Source organism: Alosa sapidissima, chromosome 23 (genome assembly GCF_018492685.1).
Source record: "Alosa sapidissima isolate fAloSap1 chromosome 23, fAloSap1.pri, whole genome shotgun sequence".
NCBI lineage: Eukaryota > Metazoa > Chordata > Actinopteri > Clupeiformes > Clupeidae > Alosa > Alosa sapidissima.
The window spans coordinates 21,875,924-21,890,065 of record NC_055979.1 but is presented as its reverse complement, the minus strand read 5'-3'; the positions used below and the strand labels follow the sequence as shown (position 1 = coordinate 21,890,065).

At 45.2% G+C, this 14,142-nt stretch overlaps 1 protein-coding gene across 1 annotated transcript; it reads left to right on the top strand.

Moving 5' to 3' along the window:
• The first annotated feature begins 347 nt into the window (after positions 1-347).
• Positions 348-2,899, top strand: tdgf1 (teratocarcinoma-derived growth factor 1). Its single transcript, XM_042080979.1, has 6 exons — positions 348-570; positions 655-701; positions 799-954; positions 1,238-1,352; positions 1,479-1,588; positions 2,016-2,899. Exons 1-6 carry the CDS (start codon positions 554-556, stop codon positions 2,117-2,119), a joined length of 549 nt encoding a protein of 182 aa, XP_041936913.1. The 5' UTR covers positions 348-553; the 3' UTR covers positions 2,120-2,899.
• Positions 2,900-14,142: the final 11,243 nt, after the last annotated feature.

Genomic DNA, 14,142 nt, shown 5'->3' with positions numbered 1-14,142 from the left:
CTGTTTAATAGTTCAATGAAATAAGCAGGTTAAGTTAGGTTTTCAGTGGAACTGAAAATGCCTGTTATATTCAAAATAATATTCCACTGCTGTCTCTTAAAAACATTTTACTGTGGGACATTAGATCTGAACATTGCAAGGTAAACAATAAATAAATAACTAAATATAAAACATGTACATTTGGAATTATAGCAATATAATTCTAGATTTTATTTTAAATCAGCTAATTGAATTCTTCTCTTGCTTAAGCTTTACATTTGCATGCAAATATGGAGAGAAGCCAGCATACCTACATTAACATCTGGAAGCCCTCGCGAATGGTTACCTCATGCATGACTATTGAACCGGAGGAGGCTGGGCCTCGTGGTGATAATTGTCCGTTAGGGGTGTGGGTAGGACAGAGCCATCTCCAGGTCCGAGGGTTTATTATGGTGTCGGTCTCAGTGGACAGGAATACGCACGTTGGCTGTGGAGGAACTCTTGTGTTCGTTTGGTTGCTTATAGGAGGTTACTGGGTTAATAGCTTGATTTCTGAGTGGATAACAGCATCAACATGAATTACCTCCTTCTGTAAGTGCATTTTTTTCTTTCTGCAGCCTTCATGAAATGTTCTGATTTTCGACGAACTCTCAATTATTTATTTTCTCTTTTCAGGATGCAACTGGTTGCCTTCTGTTCTGCTGGTGTTGCTGCTGGGCCAGGTAGGTCATGTTTTCAAAGTGACTCGTAGTAATGAAGGGTATGGGTTATACGATATCCTGCATGCCAACAACGTTATCTTTTTTGTTTGTTGAACAGCATGTGATGGAGTGGATTGTGTGAAAAACAAACTGCCGGGGAAGCCAACCCAACACGCGGGATACCTGAATCAGTTCAATGAGATGAATTCACCCTCTGACAACCGAAGGAGCAGCAATACCGACTCAGTTTTACCTTTCATCGGCCTCACAGGAAGTATGTACTAAGTCTTCTAACTGTGATGTAGGCCTAGGGCAAGAGAGGACACCGTACACCACCTGAGCTGGAGGCCACCCTTACCGGTCTACCTACAAACAACCCGTTAACAAAATATATATTTTTGAGTAATAAAAATCGTAGTTTTGTTGGTTGGTAGATTGGTTGAATTCAAGTGAGTTCAAGAGAGCCAATTCCGTTTTCGTTACTGTCACGGCAATTCTTTTCTGCATGTCAACATATTAATAGATAACCAACTGTTTTGGGATCATGCTCTTTTCAGGTGCTAAACAGAGTCGTGACTGCTGTAAAAATGGTGGAACCTGCATACTAGGAAGTTTTTGCGCTTGTCCTCAACACTTCACTGGTCGGAGCTGTGAATATGATGAACGCGTGAGGTAAGATTGCTTTGTTGACAGAGCTATGGAATGGTATTTTGGTTGTAAGTAGGCCTACTAGTGTCCCGTTTTTTCTTCTCATAAATATATGTATAATATACGAAACATGTTTGCTGTTGTGCGCAGGTACTGTGGTGCTATCCCTCACGGAGAGTGGGTTCAAAAGGGCTGCTCCTACTGTCGTTGTGGATATGGAGTTCTCCATTGCTTCCCTCAAGTGTTCCACAATGACTGCGGTATGTACGATGCTTTTTTTCTGTACAACAGCTAAGTGTGATGGAGGCCTAATGAATAATGATACCATGTTGGCTTCCATATGCAGTACAGGTAGGAAGAACTTCATGTGAAGTCTAAAATGTCATTCCTTCCCATTCATTTGAAGTATGATGGCCTACATTTCTACTGAGTTTGTAAGAGGGACATTGGTACAGGTGGCTGTGAATAGACTAAGAAGGGAACATTCACACTTGAGTAGCTGATAGAATGTGGACTTTCGTATCATCACAGGGTATCTTCTTTTTACCTCGCGAAGCTCACAAAGCCTTATTCAGCTGCAGAGATCTCAGGTTGGAGTATGTGTTAATGGCTCGTGCTCCCTTTATTCACACTCCTCCTTCTTACATTCATGTAATACTTTTTTTCTCCTCTCCTTTTTGCTTGCAGATGACTCCCAGGAAGTCTTGTGGTTTCATTCCAGTGCCCCCACACTGTTCCAAACAAAGTTCCTCTGGTGCGTGACCCCTCTGATTTTGCATCTCATCTTGTGAGGAGAAAAGACGTTAGCCACTTCATCCCGAAGACAGTTTTTGTGTGTGCTGCGTTTCACTGTGTTTTCTATTTTTAACATATCAACCACCTGTGTAAGACTGTAAAAGAAAATCTCAGATGAGTCGTTAAGATTATAAAAAGCAGAATAGGACATTGCTGGGATGAAATTTGCTTCCAGTGGAAGCTCATGCTGTGAAAATAGAGTGCAATTTTGTGAAAGACGGAGTCTGTATATAAGATTTTTATTGGATTTTTAAAGGGAACTTGGTTGTAGGTTTCCAAAATGATAATGCTGCTATCATGCAACATGATCGCTCTTAGTGTTTGTAAATCCAAAATGTGTGTGTAGTATGTTTGCTGGGGGAATGTTTGCTTCAGTGCTGAATGTGTTTGTATATGATTTACTTTAATTTACCTTTAACTTGCCAAAACTAAAAGTTTGTATGAGCTATCTTCTCTTTATTTGTGGCCGAACTGTTTGTTTACTGTTGCTATCAGTCGGTTTGATAAAGCTCGGGTGACCCATCATGGCTGAGGTCTATGCCATTTTCCCCTTATCTAAAATAAACACATGCTTTTGCCAATTAATCACAGTGGCTTATGTTTCTACATGTGTAGTGTGGAATGGCTTGCATCTGGCTCTGTTTTCTGAATCCAGTGCTGTTGTGCTGAAAGTAAAAATCTAATTGACCACTAACTAAATGTTTTATTTTTCTCTGTCTCTTGGGCAAATGTATGTTTTCATAAAAGGTAATGGATATGGAGTGTATGTAGACTGTAAGCCGTTAAAACTTAGCCTGATTTAAAAGATCACACACAATACAGACTATGCCTGATTCGAAAGATCACACACAATACAGTAGGCCTAGATTATATTGGTAAAATATGTGGATAGTGGACACATGAAAATGTTTTCTTTCTGATATTGTACACCTGTGAAACTTTGATAGCAAAGGTTTGCTGTATGCTCACTGCCCTATTTGTTGTGATTCAGCAGCAGTCATTTGAACAGATAGCAGTGGCAAGGCAAATGTTTTTTTGAAGTTGAGAGATTATTTTTAAAGGGATGTTGTAGATTCCTGCTCCTTATTTTGGTTATAACTTCTTCCATTTGGTTTTCAAAGGAAACATGTTCCCTTGTCATTTTCAGTGAGGAAGGGACTCTTCCTGCAGGGTAGATACTGGATCAAAAGACTCGTCTGGTTTCTGTGTTTGTGGATTGGCTGGTTCTCCTTTGAAAATGGACAGCATTATTCCTGAATTCTGATCATTTTACACATCAAAGTTATGATCTCCAGGGTTATTTAACATGTCCATATATACATTGGTGGATGAATATTTGAATATTTGTGGCAAGCAATCTATTCAGTTGTGAGTTTCTGACTGATATCTCTAGATCATTTTAATCAATGTTTAATCATGTTGGTTTAGTTTTGCCGATTCCTTGGGAGGAGGGGGGGGGGGGGTCTTTGTGATCGATGACCTCAAAAACCCTGCATTGCATGGGTGTGCTTATTCTTTCTACTGTTCTTTCCCTGAACGTAATAGGAAGCAGTGAACTGTTAGTGTTCTCATTCACCTCAAAAGGGATTAAAAGGTATGGCAGTGTGGAAGAAGCCCAGCAGGTCCGTCCTGAAAGGCCCCCACTCAGCATGTACCCATTGCCTCAGATGTCCTCCCTATTGGTCCATATCCCCTCTCCACTTCCTGCTCCCCACTGGCGCATCATAGGGGAATCAATGGTATCACTTCTGATGCCTGGGCCCTTTGGAGCACGCGGGGCATCTTGCCTTTATCTGTGAATGCTTTGGGGAAATGGCTCCACATTAGGGATTACACAATCAGCTTGCTGGTAGAAAGCTACGGGGGATGTTGATGTGTATGCTAAATGTGATGGTGTGACATCGTGTAGCTTTTTGTGTAAACAACTCAGACCTATCTCTCTGTCTCAGATTTCTGGTGGTCTTTTTGTTGAAAGATTCTGTAGTGTTATTCTGATAGATTAAATTCTTGTCCATCAGCCAGCACAACATGTTGAATTGGAGAACAGAGGTTATTCTATTTTGGATCACTGATTGCTTCTTTGAAGAGAAGCTTTGTTCATGCATGAATATACACAATTCTCCCTTCATTTTATTGAGTATTTTATTTAGATTGACTCTGGGAACTGAAAAGCTTTGAATATTATTTTTAATGCTGGAAAAAAATGTAAGCAATGTATCTTATATAACACAGGAGAGAATGCATTCGACATGACGGGACATGAGACAGGAAACAAGATGTATGACATGATACATGAAACACTCGGTTGAAGGTTTTGACCCAATACGCAGCCACTGGAGGTTTCTCCTATCTGAGAAGAAACCCAGAAACCACAATATGTTTGCTTATAAAGACTTATTCTCTGGCCTATATTGTGGTCAATCTTCTGTGTACGATGTACATCACTGGCAACATGGTTTTTGTTACCAACGGCTTGGAAAACACATTTTGTAATGGATATTTACTTGGAACAATAATAGAAATCGACTCCAGTAATATGTGAAGATCTCTCTCCTTCCCATCTTCATTCTCTTTACCTCTAGCTGGCCCTCATTCTCTCCCCTCCTCCCTCCCTTCCCCTCTCTGCTCTCTCCATCACTCTCCCTTTCTGCTCTCTCCCAGGAGTTGGACTGGGCCATTGGGCTGTGTTGTGTTGTGTTGTGTTGTGTTGTGTTGTGTTGTGTTGTGTTGTGTTGTGTTGTGTTGTGCTGTGTTGTGTTCGTTCGTGTGGCAGTAGCAAATGCCTCTCTTGCGTGGCAGTAAACAGGCCTGGGAAGGGTAAACAGGGGGGGGGGGGGGGGAAGCCATCAGGGGCTTGTCAGCAGGCTCTGTGCAGGGACTGAAGACAGCCAGAGGACCCTACTAATGTGGGAGGGGGGGGGTAGGGGGTGGGTGGGTAAGCATAGGGGTTTAACAGGAGAGTGCTGTCTGACTTAAACTCACACAACAGACAATGCAATGTATCACAGTGGCGGGAGCTTGTATTTGCCCTTAACAAGCCAAAGGGGGCTGGGAAAACAGCAACGGCATCAGCGAGGGAGTTAGAAAGCCAGTTAACCTGGAGCTGTGCAGAAATGAACAACCACTACAACAAGTACGTATAGTGTAGCTCACATATGAGGCAAATCTATTTTGGTGTTTATCTGCTATCTGTGCTCTACCCCTCTGCCTGTGCTCATTGCCTTATGAGGATGCAGGGCTTATCTTGGGGAACTATCTCCTCGGACCTCTGCTGTATGTGCTTCCCAGGTCCAGGGCCATCTGGTTTCCACCCAGCTGGGCAAACCTTTGAGGAGCTCCACGTATAAAGGGGTGATAAGGGCCCTGACACCAACCTCCTCCGAACCAGATATCCCTTTTTTATCTGGCAGACTCAGGACCCACCTATCCCCCGTCAAGCTAAAAAAACAGGAGCCTTGAATTCTTAAGCCACCCCAAATAAAGCTAGCCGACCAAGACCAAAATACTCTCCAAAGAGAGACAGAGAGAGAGAGAGAGAGAGAGGATGTTTGTTTAATACAACAAGAGCCAGTATTTTTTAATACACTGGGAAAATACAAACATTTGCACATACAGTGCACACACACATACACGTGTGTGCGTGTGTGTGTGTGTGTGTGTGTGTGTGTGTGTGTGTTTGTGTGTTTGTTTCTCTGTGTGTTTGTTTGTGTGTGTGTGAGAGAGAGCGTGTGAGAGCAAGGAGAATAAAACCGAAAGAGGGAGCAGAGAAAGGGCTAGAATGATTATATGATAGAAAGAAAGGAGTGGGTAGAAAATACGACACATGAGACTGAGAGAGAGAGATCAGAAAGGAATGAGAGGAAAGAGTGATGTGACTTCCAGCAATTCTGTGGGCAGAAGGACTGTGTGTGTGTGTGTGTGTGTGTGTGTGTGTGTGTGTGTGTGTGTGTGTGTGTGTGTGGTGGGGGAGTGGGGGAGGTATGAGGTAATCACTTCAGTGAAGAAAAGAGGAGCATGGTGATTCTCTGACTGATGACCCCCTCCTTCAGATTGCTCAGCTTGAATGTTCCGGAACCCTCTGCCTCACAGGTTACAGGACCAGTCCACAGGTTAGTGACCACTGCGGTCTTCAAGACTCATACAGTGACCGAGACCATAAAACATGCCGTATTGTGTTTACTTAGTGCCGGATAAAATAGCAAAAGGCATTTACATACGCCATGGGATAGCAAATTGTGTCAATTAATAGCAGAGTCCTTTTAGGCAAGTCCCTCCACTCGGCGGCCATATACCAACGTTTTTTGGGAACTCATCAGGCACAGTCTTTGGGTCGAACTGCGCGTGCGCAAGGCTTCACGACACCAATCTTGCTCCAGCGGCGAGATCACAACACATGATTGGCACGATGTCTTCACAACACCCCACATGATTGGCTCAATGTATTCACATGTCGACGTTTTGCCGAGGAAGGGGTGGGATATGTGTAGACAACGACCATATTGGCGTGACAAACTAGCCCCATGCATTTCTATGGAGTATTTTTTGAGTGCTGTGTCTCCACATTAGAAAGTCTCTATAATAGTTAATAGTCTATAATCTGGTGACAGATAGACTCTGTATGGTTCTAAGACACACAGTTTGTTCAGACATAAAACTACATTCTAATTCCATTCAAAAGAGGAAAATACAACGCTGTATGCGCCCAAATAGAATTACAATTACAAGATTCTGGCCATGTAGAGATACATTCACATATTTCAACCATCACACTCTTCATACCTTACCACAGCATGCATACCACAGACAAATAAATGTGACATGCCATCTGTGCATCTAAAATGTCATTAGAAATGCACTCATTTCTTTGCAGTCAAAGTACTCAATGTTCAATTAAAGCAGAAATTAATTGATGCAAGTCACACAAATGAGACGCCGTGATTAGGCACATTCTGATTTGGGGGATGGGTGGGGGGGGGGGTCACTAAGCATCACCACAACAAAACACTGAAGACACTAACTGTTCACAGTTTAAACGACGTTAGCGGCTCTAGTATTCTCTGCTAATGCTTCTTCCCTTACTGTCTAGACTTATGGACACAGACAGGGAGCTTTGGCTGAAGCAACATCAGACAAGAGAGGGAGATAGCAGATTTATATGCCACGTTTAGTCTAATATTTTTCATTGTCAACTCAATGTAAAATTGCTGTTAAAGTGCTGGTGTGTTCTTTGTCTTTGAAGACACTTCATTTCCATGACATAAACATTTACTCTGAGGTCTCTGAGTAAAGGTCTACCGATATTTGGTGTGTTTACTGTAAACCGGGCATGAAAATAAGGAGAGAGGGCAGACAATCACTTTGTCATGTCCGGCGCTTGTCTATAAATGGCAGTAATCGTTCATGGCAATGAAAGATGTGGGCAAACGGTTGTGGCTTACAGAGGGTGATGTACGATACCTTAGTGTGTGGGGGAGCATGTGCAGCCACATGGATTTTGTTAACACCCTGCCAGCAGTGCAGCCAATACCATGGCTCTCTCTCTCTCTCTGCAGAGTGCAAACGCACTAACACTGCCACCTACTGGCAAGCACACGCTCCAGGGAGTGAATTGATTGGCAGTGGTATGCTGGCAACTCAAAGGACTGTGATGGAGTGCTGAGAAATAAGTATTTCAACCACCGCAGAAATGATTAATACAAAGACCCGCGGTCCCACTGCCATGTAAAAGGAGACTTGTTGAGCAGCAGCTTTCCAATTAATCGTTGTGTAAATGGCAGATATCCCTTGTTCCTACATTCACATTTTATGCAAAGCGACTGTCAGGTGAGAACAAACATGCAAGCTACATCAAAAAAGAGGCTTTAGTGCTGTAGTAAAGCTACTTTTAAAATCACCTTCAGACAGAGGATGAGAGTGCAGAAGTTCAAGTACCAGCCAGGAGAGTAATCAAAGGAGATGGTAGCCTAGTAGAACCAAGTGCATGGCAAGTGCATAGCAAGTGCATGGTAGGTTTGTGTTAGGAGAGGAGGTACTCTCAGAAGAGTTGAGCCTCTCGAAGACAAAGAGACACCCCATTTTGGACCGACTTGGACTAGTACTTTTGAAGACCATGCACACTGATAGTGTGACTGGATGGAGTGGAATGGATTCATCAGGATTATGAGTGCACGTAGGATTCCTGTTTCAATTCTACAGTATGTGGCGTAACAATACACAAGTTTGTGTGACTGTGGGCTGGCGGTTTCATATAAAGAATTTCTCAAGATGCCAGTTAGGAGCAACAAACGCCCAAACACTCACCCAAACACTCCACTCCTTTCATATTTTCTAGGAGTCTGTCTGTCTGTCTCTCTTCCAAATTGGAGGAGAAATCCACCCATCTCTTTGTTTGTATTTTTTGAAGTGGGGTGGGGGTGGCAGAAGACTGGCAGCTCTTTATGTTCAAAACACTTTATAGTTCATCAAAGCACCGCCTGCCTGTCCCCGGGGCTGTCACTGTGATGACAGCAAAATGGTGGGACGAACAGGAAATCGAGAGAAAATAACCCTGCTCTGAAGGGCTTGTGTGTATGTTTGAATGTATGGGTGTGTGTGTGTGTGTGTGTGTGTGTGTGTGTGTGTGTGTGTGTGTGCACATTTAGAGTTTGTGACACTGAGTGACACTGATCCAGATCAAGAGTTTATATGTGGGTGTTGATGGTGTGTGTGTGTGTGTGTGTGTCAGAGAGAGAGACAGGGAGAGAGAGAGAGAGAGAGGCCGACAGTGATCCTGTTTTTTTCTTCTTTAGAGGATAGGTTATTCCCGACATCACCTACAAAATACAGGCCCGATTAAATCATTCCAGGCCCAGGCTTGTCTGAGGGCAGCTGTACCACACACACACACACACACACACACACACACACACAGAGAGAGCCTGCCCTGCCTCTGTACTTTGACATGATAAACACAGTGGAGAAAAAGCTGCAGCCGGCGAGTGGATCGGCGGAGCAATGTCTCTGCTGTTCACGGTTCATCAGCACGATAAAAGCAGAGCCCTGTGAAAGCTGTCTGGATGCTAATGCCTCACAGCATCAGGGGCACAGGTGCCAGGGCCGGTCTGCTCCGGAGAGGAGCACTGCCACGGAGCGGCAGAAGGCAGAGAGAGGGAGACAGAGAGAAGGAAAGAGGGAAGGAGGAAACGAGTGTTTAAAAGAAATGAATGAAAGATTAAAAGAAAGAAGGAAGTGAAAACATGTTAAAAACGATAGATAGTAGGGGGGAAAAGAAAATAATGGGAAATCACAGGAGTGGAGAGAGGTGGTGAGAAAGAGCAAATAGAAGAGAGACAGAGGACAGACACCAAGCTTAGCTGAGAAAGGGCCACAGTGACACATGAGACGGCCAAAGCTCGAGGGCTCCCCCTGGTGTCCTGTCAGAGGCACATACCCAGTGGGTGAGGTGCCACAGCACAAGTGATTGTCTGGTCAAGGCAAGTCTCTGAGCACCTCTCCTGATTTAGACAGCCATGGCACATGATCAGGGACATGGTTGACTCTGTAGTCATTATCATCAACGTGAGTGACCAGACCATCATCCTGAATTTTGTATGAATTGAATTTTGTATGAAGTATGGCGGACCGCTTTGACGCTATTAGAGTCAAAGATCACAGATGCATATTCAGCAATAAGCCAATAAAATACAAACCAGAAACTGTGGCTAGTCATGTGAGAGTTCTGGTTTCCTTTTAGAAGTCTTAGTTGTGAACATATTAAGAATGGCCTCTGTTCTCAGAAACCCGCAAACAGCTTCCTTCCCCATCAGTGTTTTTTATTGTTGCTTAATGTTTCTTTCTCTTACACGCCCCCCCCCCCCCCCCCCCCCTCTACCCCCACAAACACACATACATCAACACCCACAGGCCATCTTAACATGTTACCCTCACACTCTGTTCATCTCTCTCACAAACTCACTCTTATCACGCAAACACACACACACGCACACACACACACAAACACACACATATAAACACACACATACAAACACGCACATATAAACACACACATACAAACAAACACATACACACACACACTCAAAACATATACGTATGCGCTCTCTCTCTCTCTCTCTCTCTCTCTCACACACACACACAAATGCACACACGCAAACACACACACACACACGCAAACACACACACACACACACGCAAACACACAGACACACACAAACCCACACACACACACTCACACATACACTTATGCTCTCTCTCTCTCTCTCTCACACACACACACAAATGCACACACGCAAACACACACACACACAGACACACAGACACACACACACACTCACAGTATAATCAGTGAGCCAGAGACGAGGGGAATGGGGTAGGGAGTAGATGGCACCCAAACAATGGGCCATCAGTGGTGGCTGATTAAAACTATCAGTCCTAGCTCTGCAGCCACTCTGCCCTGTCACTGTTACTCAGTGCCTGCCTCCAACGCACACTCGCCCCGCTGCCCTCTCTGTCTCAGTTCTCCACATTTCAGTCTCACAAACACATTTGCGCGCACACACACACACACACACACACACACACACACACACACACACACACACACACACACACACACACACACACACACACACACACACTTATCTGCTCTCTCCACCCTCCTTCTGTGTCCTCTCTCGCGCTGTCTCTCTCAAACCAACCAACCAACACACACACACACACACACACACACACACACACACACACACACACACACACACACACACACACACACACACACACACACACACACTTCACACTCATCCGCTTTCTCCACCCTCCTTCTGTGCCCTCTCTCTCTCAACACACACACACACCAAACACTCACAGCCCTTAGTTTGTCATTATTTTACTTTCTGACGGTTCTCTCCATTGCTCCCCCTCACTGTTCCTTCTCCCTCCCTCCCTCTCTCCCTCCCTCTCTCCCTCGCTCTCTGGACTCCCACTTCTCCATTTTACACTGTTTGTGATGCTTCCACTGAGGACTTTTTTTAGTTCATGATGTCGTCTCCCTGGTTGCAGCTCCGCTGACCGCTTGGACAGAGCAGCATTGACCACTCCTCTTTACCTACAGGACATTCTCCCCTTCCTCCTCTCCCCTCATGACATCGGTTCTTCTAGAACTTTCCATTAGCCTCGAGATGCTGGCCATGTGTTTCGATGTTGGCAGTTTCTGCTGGATGGCGAATCGAGTTAAGTGCTCTGTTCTGTGGTCGGAGTTCAATCTTGTTATCCGACTCGTAGCAGCAATATAATGCATGATGTGACCCCTTGTGACCCTTTGCGGCTCCGCCTCCATGCACACACACACACACACACAAACACACACACACTTCATCCCTTCCTATCCCCGGCCTGCCAAAGTGTCCCATGGGTGCGGTGGTTGGAGGGCAGCACACAAGGCCAACAATGAGGTCATATCCATTTTATCACTCCCCCAGCCGCTGACATTAAGCGCTTTTATCACCGCAGTTGGCTGGGGGGGGGCACACTCGGAGGGGTCAGACAGAGCCGATGGATCCATCACTCATCCGCTGAGCGCCGCGTGCCACTACACAGTCCCACTGCGGCGCCCGTGCCACCCAAATAACACCACGTGCGCACGCCGGCACGTCTGCCACGTCTCGTCTGATCCGTCTCAGAATAAGCTCTGTAGCATCTCTGTCTGCACTCGCGTCTGCGGTGGAGAGGTGTGAGGTGTGCTGCAATAGTGCTAGCTGTGATCTCCAGGTGGTATTGAGCATCTGGATTTCCTCAGAGGGAGGACTTTTACATCATGAGACAGCCCCTAATGAGAGGATGTTTATAACGAGAATGTATGTTTTTTGGAGATGTAACAAACTTGACCAGATTTTGTTATTTCTCCTCAAGCTGTCCAGCCTCTCTGTAGTTGAAACTCCTTGAGCAAACAAACAGACTTGCTTGAGTCTGGTACTTCCTGAGTGACTGACAGGCTGAGTAAACAGAATGTGTGTGCAACAAAGCCTCCTCCCAAGCTGCAAGCAGTGAGTCATACCGAGAGCCTGACTTTGGAGCAGAGGATCTTAGGATTTAGGGTGTAGCTCTCGGTAAGATGTTCCAAAATTGCATTAAAGTATGGGGTGATGGAAAAGGTCCTTGTTAAGTGATAATGGATAAGATGCCTGCCGCCTGTTTTTAGTGACTCATAATCAACATCAATGTGGGGACGGCACCCTGTGGTGGGAGAGGAAATCTAATTTGGAGCGAGCAGGGTTATTTGTCTCCTGAAAAGAGGAGACTCATGCCAAGTTTATTATGTAGTATTTTCAAGTTGTGGTTATTAAGATAAATTCCTTGTAGATGGCAAGGACAGTATGAATTCAGAGAGGAAGATTGTTACATGAGCACGGAGGTGGGGGGGTGTGTGACCTCTTGTGCGCTTACTTATAACCCGTTTGTTCCCGGCCAGTCACATTCCTGCTGAATTAACGGGAGGACACATTTCAGTCTATTAAGTTCGACCGATAATCCACTCCACGGCTGCTGTCACCCCGTCCGGCTCGTCCGGGTGTCAAATGTCAGATAAGAGGATGGGCAGCGCAGTGGTCAGTCAGTGTTGCAGATGAGATGGAGAGCGAGAGGGACGCCAACCTAGCAGACCCTTTTCAAGAATTCTCTATGAACCACTGGGCTGTTTGAAAGGGCTAATGATGAAATCCACACGATTCCTGAATGCTGTGGTACAGCTTTTCTTGAACCAGGTGCATTTGGCCCGAGACTGGAGCTCCCGCAGGGGTCGGGTAAATAAACCGGACGGACAAGCCTTCATCGAATCGTTGTGGTGGCTCTGATGATAATAAAAGCTACATGGTCATGAACAAAGTGCAAAAGCCAAGAGCATCTATATATGGGCCTGACAGGATTCAGCAGCCTCATTTACATTTTCTCCTCAAGTCAGAATTATATATGAAACATTTTTTAGACCACTCAGGGGCGTAGCAAAAGATCCTGGGCCCTACACATAGGCATTCCTGATGGGCCCCCATCATAAATATCATAAAATATATTCCAGACTTTTCAAGGGCCCTCCCTCCCCTTGGGGCCCTAGTAATCAGTACTGGTTTTACCACCAGTCCGACACCCCTGAGTCCACCCACCCTTTCACTTTTTCACCCCAGTTCATATGCAGCTCATAACCCATTCAGTGAGTGTCTAGTCTACTAGGCTGCAGGTTGACACATGCACACAGTCAGTGGCTTTGCTCGTCAGATGCTCTGCCTCACACCCAAGTGACTTCTCTGAAATCCAGGCAGGCAGCTGACTGGGGAGAGCAGCAGCGCATTAAGCAGCAGTGTTCTCATGCCTTCCGCTTGACTTCCCTGCCCTTCGGTCCCAGCTAGCGTGGAAAGTAAGGCCCCTCTAGTGACTCTGAGGATGCACTATTGTGAATCTGAGGTTTGCGTGGAAATGTCACAGGTGCTAAACAGTGCTATATGAACTGTTTTAACAATGTAAGGTTTGGCAAGGTCGTTTTCAGCCAAAAGGTAATGTAACCTGAGTGAGATGGTAGTTTGACAAATCCAACATAAGAATTTTGACATGCTCTAAGGCTGTTCTATGGTAAGAAGGCTGTGTAGCTTAGGAGTTGTGGATGTTGGTCACTTCAGGTCAGACTCAGGAGAGACCATTGATTAAGGATGTCTTCACAGACATCTTTAACACTTCCCTGAAGCAAGCCATCGTCCCATCATGTTTCAAAGCTGCCACCATCATACCTGTGCCGAAGAAAACTGCTCCATCCTGCTTCAATGACTACCGCCCTGTGGCACTGACACCCATCATCATGAAGTGCTTTGAGCGGCTTGTCATGTCACATATCAAAGCCATTCTCCCCCCCACCCTGGACCCCTTCCAGTTTGCATACCGAGCCAAGCGGTCTACAGAGGATGCAATCTGCTCTGCCCTCCACCCAGCCCTCACCCACCTGGAAAAAAGAGACTCATATGTGAGATTGCTGTTTATAGAC